Here is a 19390-nt window from a genome sequence, read left to right as displayed (position 1 = left end):
TTTCTATTACATGATCTCCATAAAGAGGACCCGTCATCTCTTATTTCTATTACATGAGATCCATAAAGAGGACCTGTCATCTCTTATTTCTATTACATGATCACCATAAAGAGGACCCGTCATCTCTTATTTCTATTACATGAGATCTCCATAAAGAGGACCTGTCATCTCTTATTTCTATTACATGAGATCCATAAAGAGGACCCGTCATCTCTTATTTCTATTACATGAGATCTCCATAAAGAGGACCTGTCATCTCTTATTTCTATTAAATGATCTCCATAAAGAGGACCTGTCATCTCTTATTTCTATTACATGATCTCCATAAAGAGGACCTGTCATCTCTTATTTCTATTACATGATCTCCATAAAGAGGACCCGTCATCTCTTATTTCTATTACATGAGATCCCCATAAAGAGGACCCGTCATCTCTTATTTCTATTACATGATCTCCATAAAGAGGACCTGTCATCTCTTATTTCTATTACATGATCTCCATAAAGAGGACCCGTCATCTCTTATTTCTATTACATGATCTCCATAAAGAGGACCTGTCATCTCTTATTTCTATTACATGATCTCCATAAAGAGGACCTGTCATCTCTTATTTATATTACATGAGATCTCCATAAAGAGGACCCGTCATCTCTTATTTCTATTACATGATCTCCATAAAGAGGACCTGTCATCTCTTATTTCTATTACATGATCTCCATAAAGAGGACCCGTCATCTCTTATTTCTATTACATGATCCCCATAAAGAGGACCTGTCATCTCTTATTTCTATTACATGATCTCCATAAAGAGGACCCGTCATCTCTTATTTATATTACATGATCTCTATAAAGAGGACCCGTCATCTCTTATTTCTATTACATGAGATCTCCATAAAGAGGACCTGTCATCTCTTATTTCTATTACATGATCTCCATAAAGAGGACCCGTCATCTCTTATTTCTATTACATGATCCCCATAAAGAGGACCTGTCATCTCTTATTTCTATTACATGATCTCCATAAAGAGGACCCGTCATCTCTTATTTCTATTACATGATCTCCATAAAGAGGACCCGTCATCTCTTATTTCTATTACATGATCTCCATAAAGAGGACCCGTCATCTCTTATTTCTATTACATGATCTCCATAAAGAGGACCTGTCATCTCTTATTTCTATTACATGATCTCCATAAAGAGGACCTGTCATCTCTTATTTCTATTACATGAGATCTCCATAAAGAGGACCTGTCATCTCTTATTTCTATTACATGAGATCTCCATAAAGAGGACCTGTCATCTCTTATTTCTATTACATGAGATCCCCATAAAGAGGACCCGTCATCTCTTATTTCTATTACATGATCTCCATAAAGAGGACCCGTCATCTCTTATTTCTATTACATGAGATCCCCATAAAGAGGACCTGTCATCTCTTATTTCTATTACATGATCTCCATAAAGAGGACCCGTCATCTCTTATTTCTATTACATGATCTCCATAAAGAGGACCCGTCATCTCTTATTTCTATTACATGATCTCCATAAAGAGGACCTGTCATCTCTTGTTTCTATTACATGATCTCCATAAAGAGGACCTGTCATCTCTTATTTCTATTACATGATCTCCATAAAGAGGACCTGTCATCTCTTATTTCTATTACATGATCTCCATAAAGAGGACCTGTCATCTCTTATTTCTATTACATGAGATCTCCATAAAGAGGACCTGTCATCTCTTATTTCTATTACATGAGATCCCCATAAAGAGGACCTGTCATCTCTTATTTCTATTACATGATCTCCATAAAGAGGACCCGTCATCTCTTATTTCTATTACATGAGATCTCCATAAAGAGGACCTGTCATCTCTTATTTCTATTACATGAGATCTCCATAAAGAGGACCTGTCATCTCTTATTTCTATTACATGAGATCCCCATAAAGAGGACCTGTCATCTCTTATTTATATTACATGATCTCCATAAAGAGGACCTGTCATCTCTTATTTCTATTACATGATCTCCATAAAGAGGACCCGTCATCTCTTATTTCTATTACATGAGATCCCCATAAAGAGGACCCGTCATCTCTTATTTCTATTACATGAGATCTCCATAAAGAGGACCCGTCATCTCTTATTTCTATTACATGATCTCCATAAAGAGGACCTGTCATCTCTAATTTCTATTACATGAGATCTCCATAAAGAGGACCTGTCATCTCTTATTTCTATTACATGAGATCTCCATAAAGAGGACCCGTCATCTCTAATTTCTATTACATGAGATCTCCATAAAGAGGACCTGTCATCTCTTATTTCTATTACATGAGATCTCCATAAAGAGGACCTGTCATCTCTTATTTCTATTACATGAGATCTCCATAAAGAGGACCCGTCATCTCTTATTTCTATTACATGATCTCCATAAAGAGGACCCGTCATCTCTTATTTTTTATTACATGATCTCCATAAAGAGGACCCGTCATCTCTTATTTCTATTACATGAGATCTCCATAAAGAGGACCCGTCATCTCTTATTTCTATTACATGATCTCCATAAAGAGGACCTGTCATCTCTTATTTCTATTACATGATCTCCATAAAGAGGACCCGTCATCTCTTATTTCTATTACATGAGATCTACATAAAGAGGACCTGTCATCTCTTATTTCTATTACATGATCTCCATAAAGAGGACCTGTCATCTCTTATTTCTATTATATGAGATCCCCATAAAGAAGACCCGTCATCTCTTATTTCTATTACATGAGATCCATAAAGAGGACCCGTCATCTCTTATTTCTATTACATGATCTCCATAAAGAGGACCCGTCATCTCTTATTTCTATTACATGAGATCCATAAAGAGGACCCGTCATCTCTTATTTCTATTACATGATCTCCATAAAGAGGACCCGTCATCTCTTATTTCTATTACATGAGATCTCCATAAAGAGGACCTGTCATCTCTTATTTCTATTACATGAGATCCATAAAGAGGACCCGTCATCTCTTATTTCTATTACATGAGATCTCCATAAAGAGGACCTGTCATCTCTTATTTCTATTAAATGATCTCCATAAAGAGGACCTGTCATCTCTTATTTCTATTACATGATCTCCATAAAGAGGACCTGTCATCTCTTATTTCTATTACATGATCTCCATAAAGAGGACCCGTCATCTCTTATTTCTATTACATGATCTCCATAAAGAGGACCTGTCATCTCTTATTTCTATTACATGATCTCCATAAAGAGGACCCGTCATCTCTTATTTCTATTACATGAGATCCCCATAAAGAGGACCCGTCATCTCTTATTTCTATTACATGATCTCCATAAAGAGGACCTGTCATCTCTTATTTATATTACATGAGATCTCCATAAAGAGGACCCGTCATCTCTTATTTCTATTACATGATCTCCATAAAGAGGACCTGTCATCTCTTATTTCTATTACATGATCTCCATAAAGAGGACCCGTCATCTCTTATTTCTATTACATGATCTCCATAAAGAGGACCCGTCATCTCTTATTTTTTATTACATGATCTCCATAAAGAGGACCCGTCATCTCTTATTTCTATTACATGAGATCTCCATAAAGAGGACCCGTCATCTCTTATTTCTATTACATGATCTCCATAAAGAGGACCTGTCATCTCTTATTTCTATTACATGATCTCCATAAAGAGGACCCGTCATCTCTTATTTCTATTACATGAGATCTACATAAAGAGGACCTGTCATCTCTTATTTCTATTACATGATCCCCATAAAGAAGACCCGTCATCTCTTATTTCTATTACATGAGATCCATAAAGAGGACCCGTCATCTCTTATTTCTATTACATGATCTCCATAAAGAGGACCCGTCATCTCTTATTTCTATTACATGAGATCCATAAAGAGGACCTGTCATCTCTTATTTCTATTACATGATCACCATAAAGAGGACCCGTCATCTCTTATTTCTATTACATGAGATCTCCATAAAGAGGACCTGTCATCTCTTATTTCTATTACATGAGATCCATAAAGAGGACCCGTCATCTCTTATTTCTATTACATGAGATCTCCATAAAGAGGACCTGTCATCTCTTATTTCTATTAAATGATCTCCATAAAGAGGACCTGTCATCTCTTATTTCTATTACATGATCTCCATAAAGAGGACCTGTCATCTCTTATTTCTATTACATGATCTCCATAAAGAGGACCCGTCATCTCTTATTTCTATTACATGAGATCCCCATAAAGAGGAACCGTCATCTCTTATTTCTATTACATGATCTCCATAAAGAGGACCTGTCATCTCTTATTTCTATTACATGATCTCCATAAAGAGGACCCGTCATCTCTTATTTCTATTACATGATCTCCATAAAGAGGACCTGTCATCTCTTATTTCTATTACATGATCTCCATAAAGAGGACCTGTCATCTCTTATTTATATTACATGAGATCTCCATAAAGAGGACCCGTCATCTCTTATTTCTATTACATGATCTCCATAAAGAGGACCTGTCATCTCTTATTTCTATTACATGATCTCCATAAAGAGGACCCGTCATCTCTTATTTCTATTACATGATCCCCATAAAGAGGACCTGTCATCTCTTATTTCTATTACATGATCTCCATAAAGAGGACCCGTCATCTCTAATTTCTATTACATGAGATCTCCATAAAGAGGACCTGTCATCTCTTATTTCTATTACATGAGATCTCCATAAAGAGGACCCGTCATCTCTAATTTCTATTACATGAGATCTCCATAAAGAGGACCTGTCATCTCTTATTTCTATTACATGAGATCTCCATAAAGAGGACCTGTCATCTCTTATTTCTATTACATGAGATCTCCATAAAGAGGACCCGTCATCTCTTATTTCTATTACATGATCTCCATAAAGAGGACCCGTCATCTCTTATTTTTTATTACATGATCTCCATAAAGAGGACCCGTCATCTCTTATTTCTATTACATGAGATCTCCATAAAGAGGACCCGTCATCTCTTATTTCTATTACATGATCTCCATAAAGAGGACCTGTCATCTCTTATTTCTATTACATGATCTCCATAAAGAGGACCCGTCATCTCTTATTTCTATTACATGAGATCTACATAAAGAGGACCTGTCATCTCTTATTTCTATTACATGATCTCCATAAAGAGGACCTGTCATCTCTTATTTCTATTATATGAGATCCCCATAAAGAGGACCCGTCATCTCTTATTTCTATTACAAGAGACATTTACATTCCTTGTAATAAGTGATTAAAAAAAATTAAAGGGACAGTGTTAAATAAAAAATAATAATAATAAAGTGCCCATATCCCTCCGAGCTCGCACTGTTCACACCGCAATGGTTAGCGCAATAGCAATAATTCTAGCACTAGACTTCCTCTGTAACTCTAAATGGGTAACCTATAAAGGCGTTTGAAGCGTTGCCTATGGAGATTTTTAAGTACCGTAGTTTGTCACCATTCCACGGCTGTGCACAATTTTAAAGCGTGACATGTTAGGTATTGATTTACTCGGCGTAACCTCATCTTTTACAACATGCACACATATTGGGGTAAATATTCACTCAGATGGTGGCGCCCTTTCCTCTCTTGGTCAGTATTCCTTGTCCTGGCTGCACAGAGAACTGACAGTTGCCCGGAGATGAAAGGTGAACTCATTGGGTTTTGTTCTGTGTTGACAGTTGGTGAAAGGTCTCCAGCAAGAACTGAACCGTCTCTACAGCCTGTTCTGCTCCCGGAACCCGGAGTTCGAGGAAAAGGGCGGGAAAGTGTCCATCGTGTCGCACTCGCTGGGTTGTGTGATCACGTATGACATCATGACGGGCTGGAATCCGGTGCACCTCTATGAGCAGCTGGAGCAGCACGAGCACGAGGAGGAGGAGACGGAGGAGCATTGGATCAGTTACGAGGAGCAGCATCTGCTCAGAGAACTCCTCTTGACTAAACAAAGGTCAGTGGACATGGAGGAGGTCATGTGACTCCTAGAAGACCTTTTTGTCTAGAGAGATGGAGGCCGATCGGCTTTCACTGTCCATTTCCTAGATTACCAAAACGTTTCCTTTTCCTTCCATTTTTTTGTCTATTTGTACAGATTAAAAGAACTGGAAGATCGATTGCAGGGACTGAAGAATTCCATGTCGACGACTCCTGCCTTAAAATTTAAGGTTAGTAGAGTCATGCAGCATAAACATCCGTTATCTCGCCATCTGTAGATGATCACCATCTCCGGTCCTCACACACACACAGGATTTAATCTGCGTTCTATTTCGGGACAAGGTGGGCCCCCTCCCCCAGGGCTTGAAGCCTGTGCTTGATTTGTTTCTCACCAGAGTTGCTGATGGGAAATATGGTCTGGAAATCGTTGGGGGTCCCTGGTTTTCTCTAGGCTGCAAATTGGCACCAACTTATGGCCCTCAGGATCACCTCACCAAGGGGTTTCTGGGACAGAAGGGTCATAGTGCAGAGGCTTTTCACGATGTGGTAGGCAAGAGAATAGTTGTGTCCAGGCAGGGGTCATGGCCAGGCAGCAAACAAAGGGGTCAGGTGCAGGCAGGGCTTGTGGCAGGCAGCAAACAATAAAGTAGTAAAGTGTGGGCAGGAGTAGTGGCAGGCAGCACACAAAGGGGTCAGGTGTGGTCTGGGCTTGTGGCAGGTAGAAAACAAAGTAGTCAGATGCAGGCAGCAAACAGTGGTCAGGTAGCAAGCAATAAAATAGTCGGGCCTGGGCAGGGGTCGTGGCAGGCCAACAGTTGTCAGGTCTGGGGAGGGATTGTGGCAGACAGCAAACAATTAAAATAGTCGGGCCTGGGCAGGGGTCATGGCAGGCAGCAAACCATAAAGTAGTCGGATGCAGACCGGGCTTGTGGTAGGCAGCAAACAAAGGGGTCAGGTGCCGGCAGGGCTTGTGGCAGGCAGCAAACAAAGTAGTCACGTGCGGGCAGGCAGCAAACAAAGGGGGCAGGTGCGGGCTGGGCTTGTGGCAGGCAGCAAACAAAGTAGTCACGTGCGGGCAGGCAGCAAACAAAGGGGGCAGGTGCGGGCTGGGCTTGTGGCAGGTAGAAAACAAAGTAGTCAGATGCAGTGGTCAGGTCTGGGGAGGGGTTGTGGCAGGCAGCAAACCATAAAATAGTCGGGCCTGGGCAGGGTTCATGGCAGGCAGCAAACAAAGTGGTCAGGTGTGGGTAGTTATCATGGAAGGTAGAGAAAACAAAGTAGTCAGATGCAGGCAGGGTTTGTGGCAGGCAGCAAAAAATCAAATAGTCGGGCCTGGGCAGGGGTCGTGGTAGGCCAACAGTGGTCAGGTCTGGGGAGGGGTTGTGGCAGGCAGCAAGCAATAAAATAGTCAGACCTGGGCAGGGGTCATGGCAGGCAGCAAACAAAGTGGTCAGGTGCGGGTAGGTATCATGGCAGGTAGGAAACAAAGTAGTCCAATGCAGGCAGCAAACAATAACATTGTCGGGTCGTGGCAGGCAGCAAACGGTGGTCAGGTCTGGGCAGGGGTCGGGGCAGGCAGCAAATCTCCTGAGACTAGCAGGCAGAGACAGCAGTGCCTAGATGATCTCGCACTGCCTATAGTATTGCTCAACACCTCTACATGTTCCCTGTCAGATGATGCTCTTTTTGTTTGGGTCCATTTTAAGGCCGAGTTTTAGGTCCCCATCATATAACTGAACATATGATTTGCGGGGGCAGTCGGGGTGAGGTTGTTGGGTAGCAAGTTCTCCTTTTTACATTTTGATCATGATTTCTCTTGATATGTTTAGGTTGAGAATTTCTTCTGCATGGGATCGCCTTTAGCGGTCTTCTTGGCGCTGCGCGGCATCCGTCCCGGAAATAGTGGCACTCAAGATCATATTTTGCCTCGAGCCATTTGTAACCGTTTGTGTAATATCTTTCACCCAGCAGACCCAGTGGTAAGTGGCCGCTCATCTCATTATATCCAGCAGGGGGAGCTCTGTTTATTTAAAGGGGAACCAGTCATAACAGGGCTATTATCCGGTATTCAGTCTGTAGTCATGCAGCCTTGCCTATCTCGCATCTACACCGATCAGCCAGAACTAATAATGAGTAGGCCCCCCTTTTTCCAGCCAAAACTGCCCCAACCTGTTGAGGCATGGACCTCTGAAGGTATGCTGTGATATCTGGCACCAAGCCCTCAGTAGCAGATACTTTAAGGCTCAGTTTCCACTAGTACGACTTATCATGCGACTTGGGACTGCAAAGTCACATGACAAGTCGTTTCCCCATTATTTTCAATGAGTACCGTTCATATCTGCGCTACTTTAGTCCCACTTTGATGCGACTTGAGGTCCATAGACCTCAAGACTAGACAAGCATTGTTTCAAGTCGCATCAAAATCGCACGAAGTTCTGTAAGTTGGGAGGTGGGTCCTCCATGGATCGCACTTTTCCAGCACGTCCCTCAGATGCTCGATTTTTTTGGTTTGAGATCTGGAGTAAACACCTCAAATTTGTGTTCCTCTAACCAATCTTGAATTCCTCAGCCCCGGCCAGCTTCTTCCATTGCTCCGTGCTCCAGTTCTGATGTTGATGTGACCATTGTAGGGGCTTTTGGCTGTGGACACGGGTCAGAATGGACACCCTTGACCAGTTCACGTCTACACAGCCCCATACCTGCAATGCTCTGTGTGTTCTGACACCTTTTTATCAGAACCAGCATTACGTTCTGAGCAATTTGAGCTCCAGTACCTTTTCTATTTGATCGGAACTACACGGGCCAGCCTTCCCTCCGCACCTCCATCAATAATCCCCCCCCCACACACCTCCATCAATGGGCCTTTCCTCCCACCCACCTCCATCAATGAGCCTTCCCTCTCTACTTCCCTCAATGAGCGTCTCCCTCCTCACCTCCATCAATGGGCCTTTCCTCCCACCTCCATCAATAAGCAAACCCCCCCCCCCCCACACACACCTCCATCAATAACCCTCCCCCCTCCCATCTCCATGAATGAGTCTTCCCTCCTCACCTCCATCAATGGGCCTTTCCTCCCACCTCCATCAATAAGCAAACCCCCCCCCCCCCCCACACACACACCTCCATCAATAACCCTCCCCCCTCCACATCTCCATGAATGAGTCCCCTCCCATCTCCATGAATGAGCCCCCCCCGCCCCCCCCCTCCCATCTCCATGAGTGAGTCTTCCCTCCCCCCACCTCCATCAATGAGTCTTCTTCCCTCCCCCCACCTCCATCAATGAGTCTTCTTCCCTCCCCCCCACCTCCATCAATAAGCCGACCCATCCCCCCCTCCCCCACACCTCCATCAATAACCCTCCCCACCTCCATCAATGAGCCTTCCCTCTCTACTTCCCTCAATGAGCGTACCCCTCCCATCTCCATGAATGAGTCTTCCCTCCTCACCTCCATCAATGGGCCTTTCCTCCCACCTCCATCAATAAGCCGACCCCCCCCCCCCCTCCCCCACACACCTCAATCAATAACCCTCCCCCCTCCACATCTCCATGAATTGAGTCCCCCCCCCTCCCATCTCCATGAATGAGTCCCCCCCTCCCATCTCCATGAATGAGTCCCCCCTCCCATCTCCATGAATGAGTCCCCCCCCCCTCCCATCTCCATGAATGAGTCCCCCCCCCCCTCCCATCTCCATGAATGAGTCCCCCCCCCTCCCATCTCCATGAATGAGTCCCCCCCCCTCCCATCTCCATGAATGAGTCCCCCCCCCTCCCATCTCCATGAATGAGTCCCCCCCCCCTCTCCCATCCCCATGAATCAGCCCCCCCCCCCCCATCTCCAGGAATGAGTCCCCCCCCCCCCCCATCTCCAGGAATGAGTCCCCCCCTCCCATCTCCATGAGTGAGTCTTCTTCCCTCCCCCCACCTCCATCAATAGGCCGACCCCCCCCACACCTCCATCAATAACCCTCCCCACCTCCATCAATGAGTCTTCTTCCCTCCCCCCCCACCTCCATCAATGAGTCTTCTTCCCTCCCCCCCCACCTCCATCAATGAGTCTTCTTCCCTCCCTCCCCACCTCCATCAATGAGCCTTCCCTCTCTACTTCCCTCAATGAGCCTTCCCTCCCCCCACCTCCATCAATGGGCCTTTCCTCCCACCTCCATCAATAAGCCGAACCCCCACCCCTCCATCAATAACCCTCCCCCCTCCACATCTCCATGAATGAGTCCCCCCCCCCCCCCTCCCATCTCCATGAATGAGTCCCCCCCCCCTCCCATCTCCATGAATGAGCCCCCCCCCCCCCCCTCCCATCTCCATGAATGAGTCTTCCCTCCCCCCCACCTTCATCAATGAGTCTTCTTCCCTCCCCCCCACCTTCATCAATGAGTCTTCTTCCCTCCCACCCACTTTCAGATGTCCTTGTCATGAGCTAATCCATGTTATTCCCTTTACCTGTCAGTGGTCACAATGTTATGGCTGACCGCGGTGTATACTCCCTCCATATACCTCCAGTTTCCTTATCTGAGGATGGTTCTTGGAGCTGAGAGCCCCCCCCCCTGACCCCCGAGAGTCTCTGCTGTCTTTCCCTGATGATATTTTACACTGCTCTGCACCCCCAAAAGCTGGGAAGCCACGTGTTGTCACCTTGAAGCCAACCAAGTCACGGGGCGAGAAGTGTCAGATTTCTGGTGGTCTCACGACTCTGATGGAGAGCCAATGCATGGATCATGACCAATCAGATTGGAGGATGAGTTTGGTGCACGGCGGGCAGCATTACTATGCTTTAGGTAATTAAACGTACTGCAGTAATGTCCCAATAAAAAGCGGCCAGCACTACAATGGACAACTTGTGTGAAAGGATAAATAAAAAACAGTGCAGTACTAATTATATGGATATCAGAAATTCATATGGAACAAAAATACAATAAAAATGTGACTATGAAGAGCGAACGGATATGGAAAATCAGTGTCATTAAAAAGGCTAATTAATGTGATTATCTTTGGTCATCAACAAGTGACTATCACACGTCCACAAGGTGTGTGTGGGCTAGAAAAATGTGCAGTCCAAAATATGGAAATACATATGTGTAATGAAAAAAAATAAAATAAAATATGTGTATGTATATGAGAGAGAATCTCACAAAAGTGAGTACACCCCTCAGTCACATTTTTGTAAATATTTTCATGTGACAACACTGAAGAAATGACACTTGTCTACAATGTAAAGTATTGAGTGAAAATCTCCAAATTGGGCCCAAAGTGTGAATATTTTGTGTGGCCGCCATTATTTTCCAGCACTGCCTTCACCCTCTTGGGCATGGAGGTCACCAGAGCTTCACAGGTCACCACTGGAGTCCTCTTCCCCCTCCCCCATGATGACATCACGGAGCTGTTGGAGACCTTCCCCTCCTCCACCTTCCATTTGAGGATGTCCCACAGATGACCAATAGGGTTTAGGTCTGGAGACATGCTTGGCCAGTCCATCACCTTTACCCTCAGCTTCTTTAGTGAGGCAGTGGTGGTGTTGGAGGTGTGTTTGGGGTGGTTATCATGTTGGAATACTGCCCTGCGGTCCAGTCTCTGAAGGGAGAGGATCATGCTCTGCTTCAGTATGTCACAGTACATGTTGGCATTCATGGTCCCCTCAATGATCTGTAGCCCCCCAGTGCCGGCAGCACTCATGCAGCCCCAGACCATGACACCCCCACCACCATGCCTGACTGTAGACAAGACACACTTGTCTTTGTCCTCCTCACCTGGTTGCCCCCACACACGCTTGTCACCATCTGACACCAAATACCTTTATCTTGGTCTCATCAGAGCACAGGACATGGTTCCAGTAATCCATCTCCTTAGTCTGCTTGTCTTCGGCAAGCAGTGGGATACTTCCTGCAGTCTGGGACATCCAAACCTCCACCTGGATCCAAGGTCCGGATACCAGGAGAGGTACAGATGCCGAATGCCGTGAAAGAGGAATATATTGATATCGTATTGATATTGTTTTGTTTATAAAAATGGCAGGAATACATTATGTTGTTTATTATTGATGTTGTTTAATGGAACATGTGGCTACCAGAAAGTGTTTTGTATATGTAATTATTACTAACAACTTATGTTTTGTATCTTTTAAAAAAAAAAAAAAAAGAGGAATTCGGAAGGAGATTGCGAGAGATGCAGCTACAGCACAGAGGACCGGTATCAGAGCAGGTTCTGCTGGGATGGTTTGATTCTATCCTCTGCAAACTCTAAGGAAATGCCAGCCCATGAGCAGCGCCACCAGGGGAAAGTTCTCCCCTCCATCCAGGAAAGGTACTGGTCGCAGTATGGATTCCTGGTCGCAGTATGGATTCCTGGTCGCAGTATGGATTCCTGGTCGCAGTATGGATTCCTGGTCGCAGTATGGATTCCTGGTCGCAGTATGGATTGCGGGTGCTGTTTTTAGGAGAAAAAAACGCACAAGGAGCAGACAGCTGAATTAAGCAGGCTGGTCTGGGCAGAGATGCAGTTGGATGAGAGCTGCAGAGCCCTTCGATGGCATGTATGCCAAGCATGCCTTTGGATAGCAGATGACAGCCTAACGGAAGGCTTTGGCTACGGCGGCCTGGGACTGTTGTATGTGAAGCTGACAGGGGACTCTAACTTTGGGAGCGTTTTGGAGTGGGGATTGGACGAAATCATGGATTTCAGAGAAGAGCTACTGAATGTCTCGGAAGTGCGCTGGGCACTAGAAGATTTAGAGTTTCTGGCCATTCAGGAATGGGAGCTGGAGATCGCCTACAGACGGCTGCTAGACTCTGCTCAGTGCCAGGGCTAGGCTCCCTTTGCCTGTGTCTGTAAGGAAGTACCAGCCGACAGCTGTGAAATCCTGGCTGAAGAGTCGGCAAGGTGGCATAGTAACAGTGTGCTTTGCCAACCTGCCCCCGCAGCTATGGACACGGAGGTCTTATGGCCTTGACAAACCTGTTTCTGCACAAGACATGGTTGGATGGAGGAATGTGCCTGTCCAGCAGCATGCCAGAGAATCAGCAAGGAAAATCTGGAGACTGCCATCCCCAAAGCTGCCAACAACAGGGCAGAGCTCTGCTAACCTCTGCCCAGCACCGATGGCATCTTCTGGGTTCCATGGACAGGAGATGATGAATCTCTATCCCCAGACACCAGTTACAGTGACATGGGATTTCATAGACTTTTCTGCTGAGGAAGAACAACCTGTTGAGCCTCCAGCAGAAGAGCCGGTATCGGGGCCTTGCCCACCACCAACCGCAATATCCGTGGAGTTACAAGGAACTTCCCCAGCTGAAGCGCTTGTCACCGGACAGAGGGTCCAAGACCTCTGCCCCACATATACGGCAGTTCCAGGGGCCCGTGGTGAGAAGGTGACAATCACTCCCCCAAGTTAGCCGGAGGGGATGATGTGGGGGGGATAATCGACTTCCACCATAAATATTGCATCAAAATCACACACGGCTATGCAGGACCATCAAAGTTGAATTCAGAGGTGGATTAATCCTCTCGCCATGCCTCCATTAACACATGAATCCAGAGAGGAAAAACAGAAAACTCGACAAACCGTGTGGCAAAAGTTTAATTTAAAATAATGTTGAACACTCACATTTCAGCAGATATAAAAGCGCATATCAGAATATTCCTGGTAGACATCAAGACATGGCGTAAACAGGACTAGAAGCCGACGCGTTTCATCTTAGACTTCATATGGGGTCTGGCCGGGGACTACAGGGCCTTCCCAGTAATCCCCGCCACCCTCATCTGTCCTGCAGAGGTTTTGCCTCGGTGTGCGCAGAGCTCAGAGAATTCTTCCTCCTATGTGATGGCCTCCATGCCTGGCATTGAGTGCTGGGTTGTGGGGGAGGGGCTGGGGGAGTGTCACATATACCCCTGAGAACCTTGGTCATTCTCCGTGCTCTTATGGATGGGCAGCACTTATTTGAGTGGCCAATCACAAGACACCAGTATTGTCATATGGAGGCTGGGAAAATCCTTAACCGAATAAACTGTGACCGATACTTTGTTTGCTCCTACAGGAGGACTAAATGTACGCTCTGAGGGGGGAGGGGGGAGTTGTAACGGGTTGCTTTAAACTGCATGGGTGAAATGCAGAGAGACCCGGTCACCTGCCCGCTCATGGCTGAGGCTACAAGGTCTCATTAGGATCTGTATCCACAGGACAGTCCTGTACTGGTCATGGGATTCATCCAGATGAAATTTAAATTTTTATCATTTACTGAGGGACACAGGAAGTTTTTAACCTTTGAGTTATACTGCCACCTACAGGAGGATAGGACACTGGCAAACAAAAAAAAATGTAGGCCAGCCCAGGATAACCCGTCCTCCTACCAGCATGCCTCAGCTTTTTGCTAGTGTCCCAGCAGGACGGTTCTCTTCTACATCTCTGCTGTGTTAAAGAGTAACTTTTTTTTTTTTTTTTTCCTCCTTTTTTAAATTTTTTTTTTTGTTGGTTTTGTCCGACTGCAGCTCTTCTCCGGTGCCGTCCTCTCCTGGCTTTTGGAGCACCGCTTCTGGACCCCATCAGACTGGACATTGCACAGCCAGCCTGGAACGCACGGGGTTCATCTTGTGCTGCCTTTTGCTGAGGCCGTGCCCTCACTTTGTTGAGTAGGCTGATTGGACTGAACACCGGGAGATACTTCGCACAATCCCAGTGCCTTTCATTTTCTTGTTGCCTCCAGTTTCCCCAGCGAAGAAGAGAACACAGAGGAACTTAAATAAAAGGGAACGAGAAGAGGCTCTTCTAAGTATTCCAACAGTATTTTTATTACATTCAGTGGGGGATGGAAAGTATTCAGACCCCATTACATTTTTCACTCTTTGTTTATATTGCAGCCATTTGCTAAAATCATTTAAATTCATTTTTTTCCTCATTAATGTACAGACAGCACCCCATACTGACAGAAAAACACAGAATTGGTGACATTTTTCAGATTTATTAAAAAAAGAAAACCTGAAATATCACCCGGTCCTCAGTATTCAGACCCTTTGCTGTGACACTTATATATTTAATAACTCAGGTGATGTCCATTTCTTCTGATCATCCTTGAGATGGTTCTACACCTTCATCTGAGTCCAGCTGTGTGTTGATTATACTGATTGGACTTGATCAGGAGAGCCGCACACCTGTCTATTGAAGACCTTCCAGCTCACAGTGCATGTCAGAGCAAATGAAAATCATGAGGACAAAGGAACGGCCTGAAGAGCTCAGAGACAGAATTGAGGCAAGGCACAGATCTGGCCAAGGTTACAAAAAACATTTCTGCTGCACTGAAGGTTCCTAAGAGCCCAGTGGCCTCCATAATCCTTAAATGGAAGACGTTTGGGACAACCAGAACCCTTCCTAGAGCCGGCCGTCCGGCCAAACTGAGCTATCGGGGGGGAGAAGAGCCTTGGTGAGAGAGAAGAACCCAAAGATCACTGTGGCTGAGCTCCAGAGATGCAGTTGGGAGAAAGTTGTAGAAAGTTGACCATCACTAGTCAGCCCTCCACCAGTCGGGGCTTTATGGCAGAGCGGCCCGACGGAAGCCTCTCCTCAGTGCAAGACACATGAAAGCCGCATGGAGTTTGTTAAAAAAAAATACCTGAAAGACTCAAAGATGGTGAGAAATAAGATTCTTTGGTCTGATGAGACCAAGATAGAATTAAGGCCAAAAAGTTCTAAGCGGTATGTGTGGAGAAAACCAGGCACTGCTCATCACCTGTCCAATACAGTCCCAACAGTGAAGCATGGTGGTGGCAGTTTCATGCTGTGGGGGTGTTTTTCAGCTGCAGGGACGGGACGACTGGTTACAATCGAGGGAAAGATGAATGCGGCCAAGTACAGGGATATCCTGGGGGAAAACCTTTTCCAGAGTGCTTAGAACCTCAGACTGGGCCGAAGTTTTACCTTCCAACAAGACAATGACCCTCAGCACACAGCTAAAATAACGAAGGAGTGGCTTCACAACAACTCTGTGACTGTTCTTGAATGGCCCAGCCAGAGCCCGGACTTAAACCCAATTGAGCATCTCTGGAGAGACCTAAAAATGGCCGTCCACCAATGTTTACCATCCAACGTGACAGAACTGGAGAGGATCTGCGAGGAGGAATGTCCGAGGATCCCCAAATCCAGGTGTGAGAAACTGCATATTTCCCAAAAAGTCTCCTGGATGTATTACATCAAAAGGGGCTTCTACTAAATAACCACTGTCGAACAGAAGTGCCCCATCCCCCCTCCCCTCCTCCTTTCTGAGTGCTGATGTCGTCTGTTGGCTGGAGTGTTGCTCTCATTCCCGTCATTCAGCATAGAGAAAGCATTGTTTTGCTTCTCTAAGAGTCAGAAGGACACCAAATATGTTGTCTAACACTACTGCCGGCCTTCAGTGACCCTGGCCACCTCCGACCCCCATCAGACACAGGCGATCAGCCCCCCAGGAAAGGAGAAGTTACTAGTAGGCAACATCGACCCAAAGAGCTCAATGTAAGATCTCTCTGGATCTGGTCTTGGTAGGTCCAGCACAGGGACCTGTAGGCCGTGAACTAACTCCTCACTGGAAGGACTCGTAGCACGTATGCCCCTTGACCCCTCAGCATTCAACAGGGGGTCATACTTCTCCTCTTCTTTGCAGGGTTTGGGCATTGAGGGACCTTCCTGTTAGAAGAGGCACCTCCTTCTAAACCTTTGTCTACCTTGGCTCCTTTCTCTGTTGTTGTGGGTCTACTTCAGGTACCATCTGTCTGTATTGTGGACTAGGGAATTCCTGGCAGGATCAATCGGCTGTCTCGTTTAGTGACTGCTACAAAATTCTCTTCTCATTTCTAGAGGACTTTTTTTCATTGGAGAGTTATTTTCTTCAGGTTTGCATTCTGATTTCGAGTAAAAGGTGGTCCTTCTTTGTGGGATTCTGCTCTGGGCGGATCTCCTGGCTCAGACACCTTGGCAATACCCATCTAGGTACTGCTGGGTTTTCTCCTAGAAGCATTAGGAGTCCTTCCTACATCAGCAGAGGTAGCCTGGTTGTGGATGGTACTGTGGATTTCAGTCTTACCCATGCTGATACCCTAAAGAAACAAATTCTTTCTGACTAGCCTCCTGATACAGGTATCCCCTGTGAGGAACAGGAAATGCCCTGAGGACTCCATGGGACCTGTCCACCTGCAGTTTGGCCCATCTCCCTTGGTTGGCTCAGTAGATATTTGGATGCATTTCTGGCGCTGTTGCCTGTCCTGCATTCACTCAGACAAGTATGCCTTGATGTCCTGATTGGGCTCCTGTTTTATGGATTTTATGGTGCTTCCTTGGATCTGAGGTGTCTGGAACATTCTTTGCCCCGTGACTCTTTAGATCAAGGTTGGGTTCACTGGTAAATGTCTGGGTTATTTCCAGCTCCCTCAGAGATGTAACCCACCTCGCCAGGTTATGGTTGGGCTCTAGACTTCCTCTCCTGCCTGCACTTGTTGGGAGTGTTCCCATACACCTTCAGTGGTGCCGGCTTTGTGGGGTCAACTAGTGGGTTCTCTACTGGGGTAGTTTTCACACTTCTTGCAGGTTGAGGGCATTGTCACTTCAGGGTTCTACCTTGGCCAAGTGATTGTCTGACTAGGTCTCCAGCCTGTCATGTGAGTAAGGGTAGTAAAGGTTTAGAGCCTTTCTTTTAGACCGGGTGGTCTTGTCCTACAAGGACCTTTTTTCCCAGTTTTCTTGTCTACCTGTTTCTACCAGTAACTTGTTCCTTTCCATGTTACTTGTGTTGATTGCCTTTCCTCCCAATCGGGTGAATTCAGGATTTCCAGCTTCTCCCTTGGCCTTATAGTTCAGCGTTCCCCTATGCATTGAGTCTTCCTCTCCGGTGTTTGACCATTTCTTCTTGGTCTTGGACATCCAGTTGATTCTCCTGGTCTTCCTGGTTTGTTGGCAGGTTTACCTATCAGGAAGGAGGCTCATCCTCTCCTGGGATCTTTCTGGTGCGCATCTTTCAGGCGGCTCTTGGGCGGCAAGTGGTCACTAGGTCTGTTTTTTGGGGCATTTTAATATGCATTAAGATGTCCACCCCTCAGGTGGGCGGCTTTTGGACATCCTCACAGTATAGGGCTCATCTGTGTCTCCTCTGTGCATTGTTGTACTCCCCTTTAAAAATCCTTCTCTTGGAGTCCATGAGGGACACAAGTCCCACCATTCTGTGTTTTTGGTCATGCTCTGCTACTGCTTGCTACAAACTGGACCTGCTGAAAGGGGGAGGGGATTACCTGGGCTAGCCTAGATTGTTTTTGTTTTGTTTTCCAGTGTCCAAATCCTCCCATAGGTGGCAGTATAACCTGAAAGTATATCCCTTCACGGGCCCATCGATGGACTCCTAAAATCCCATTATTAGACACATAGTAGAATATTATAGAGGGAAATAATGTGGCATTGATTTGTAAGGTATGGATAAGCAGGCTGAACTCTTCCTGATCTCTCTGGTTCTCCTCAGGCCTACAGATTGGAACCATTAATACTGAAGCACTACAACAACATCTCACCGGTCCAGATCCACTCGTCCAACACCATCAACCCCGTCCCTTACAAACAGGTGAGACCGGTTCTCATCAACCCATCCAAAGATACTACCTCAGTGTCCGACACCGAAAGCATACCGAGCCCCAGCACATCGCCGGTTCTGCCCCGACGGCACTACGGAGAGTCCATAACAAACATCGGCAAAGCAAGTATATTAGGTGAGTGTTTGCCGTGACGCCCAGAATGCGGCATATAGGGATTGATACTGCTAATTATCAGATGGAGTATAAACCGGGAAACTTCAGCATCAAACCCCACTCCAGAAAAACTTTATTTTATGAGGGTGAGAGCCTCTGACGGGCTTTTATTGTGGTCCGTGTAGGTAAGAAAGAGGTTTACCGTGCTTTTCATCTGTCACACCTAGAAAATAAAATAAAAAATTGAGGGGTTATTAGAATCATTAGACACTAATAAAAAACCCCAATAAAATTAGAAACATGAGTCAAGTCCCCACCAGAGTCCCTTCTTACATGTGTGTCCCCATTTACATGAGAATCCCTGTCCCCCTTACATGGGGGCTCCCCTCTACCCCCGAGCCCCACCTGCATGAGGGTTCTGCCCACCCCCAATTCCCTTCAGAGCCCCACTTGCATAAGGGTTCTGCCCCCCCCCCCTCAGATTCCCTTCTTGCATTACATGTTGTTCCCCTTTGCATGAAAGTCTCTCCTCTAGAGTCCTACTTTACAGGTGTGTCCTCACCAGGGTCCCCACTTACATGAGAATTCTCCCACGCAGAGGCCCCCCTTGCATGAGGGTTCTGCCCCCCAGATTTCCTCCTTGCATGAGGGTTCTGCCTCCCAGATTTCCTCCTTGCATGAGGGTTCTGCCTCCCAGATTTCCTCCTTGCATGAGG

At 46.0% G+C, this 19390-nt stretch overlaps 1 protein-coding gene across 1 annotated transcript in view; it reads left to right on the top strand.

Annotated features, from left to right (window-relative positions):
- Nucleotides 1–19390, top strand: part of DDHD1 (DDHD domain containing 1) — a gene marked incomplete in the record, with an annotated part of 92031 nt that overhangs the window by 50503 nt on the left and 22138 nt on the right. The window contains 4 exon segments of the mRNA XM_077466655.1: nucleotides 5719–5987; nucleotides 6129–6201; nucleotides 7801–7950; nucleotides 18452–18695. Of these exon segments, the coding sequence (XP_077322781.1) occupies nucleotides 5719–5987; nucleotides 6129–6201; nucleotides 7801–7950; nucleotides 18452–18695 (736 nt within the window).

This window comes from Lithobates pipiens, unplaced genomic scaffold (genome assembly GCF_037356315.1).
Source record: "Lithobates pipiens isolate NorthernLeopardFrog02 unplaced genomic scaffold, aLitPip1_a1.2 Scaffold_37, whole genome shotgun sequence".
Lineage (NCBI taxonomy): Eukaryota > Metazoa > Chordata > Amphibia > Anura > Ranidae > Lithobates > Lithobates pipiens.
The sequence above is the reverse complement of the archived record's forward strand: the minus strand, read 5'-3'. Positions and strand labels throughout refer to the sequence as shown.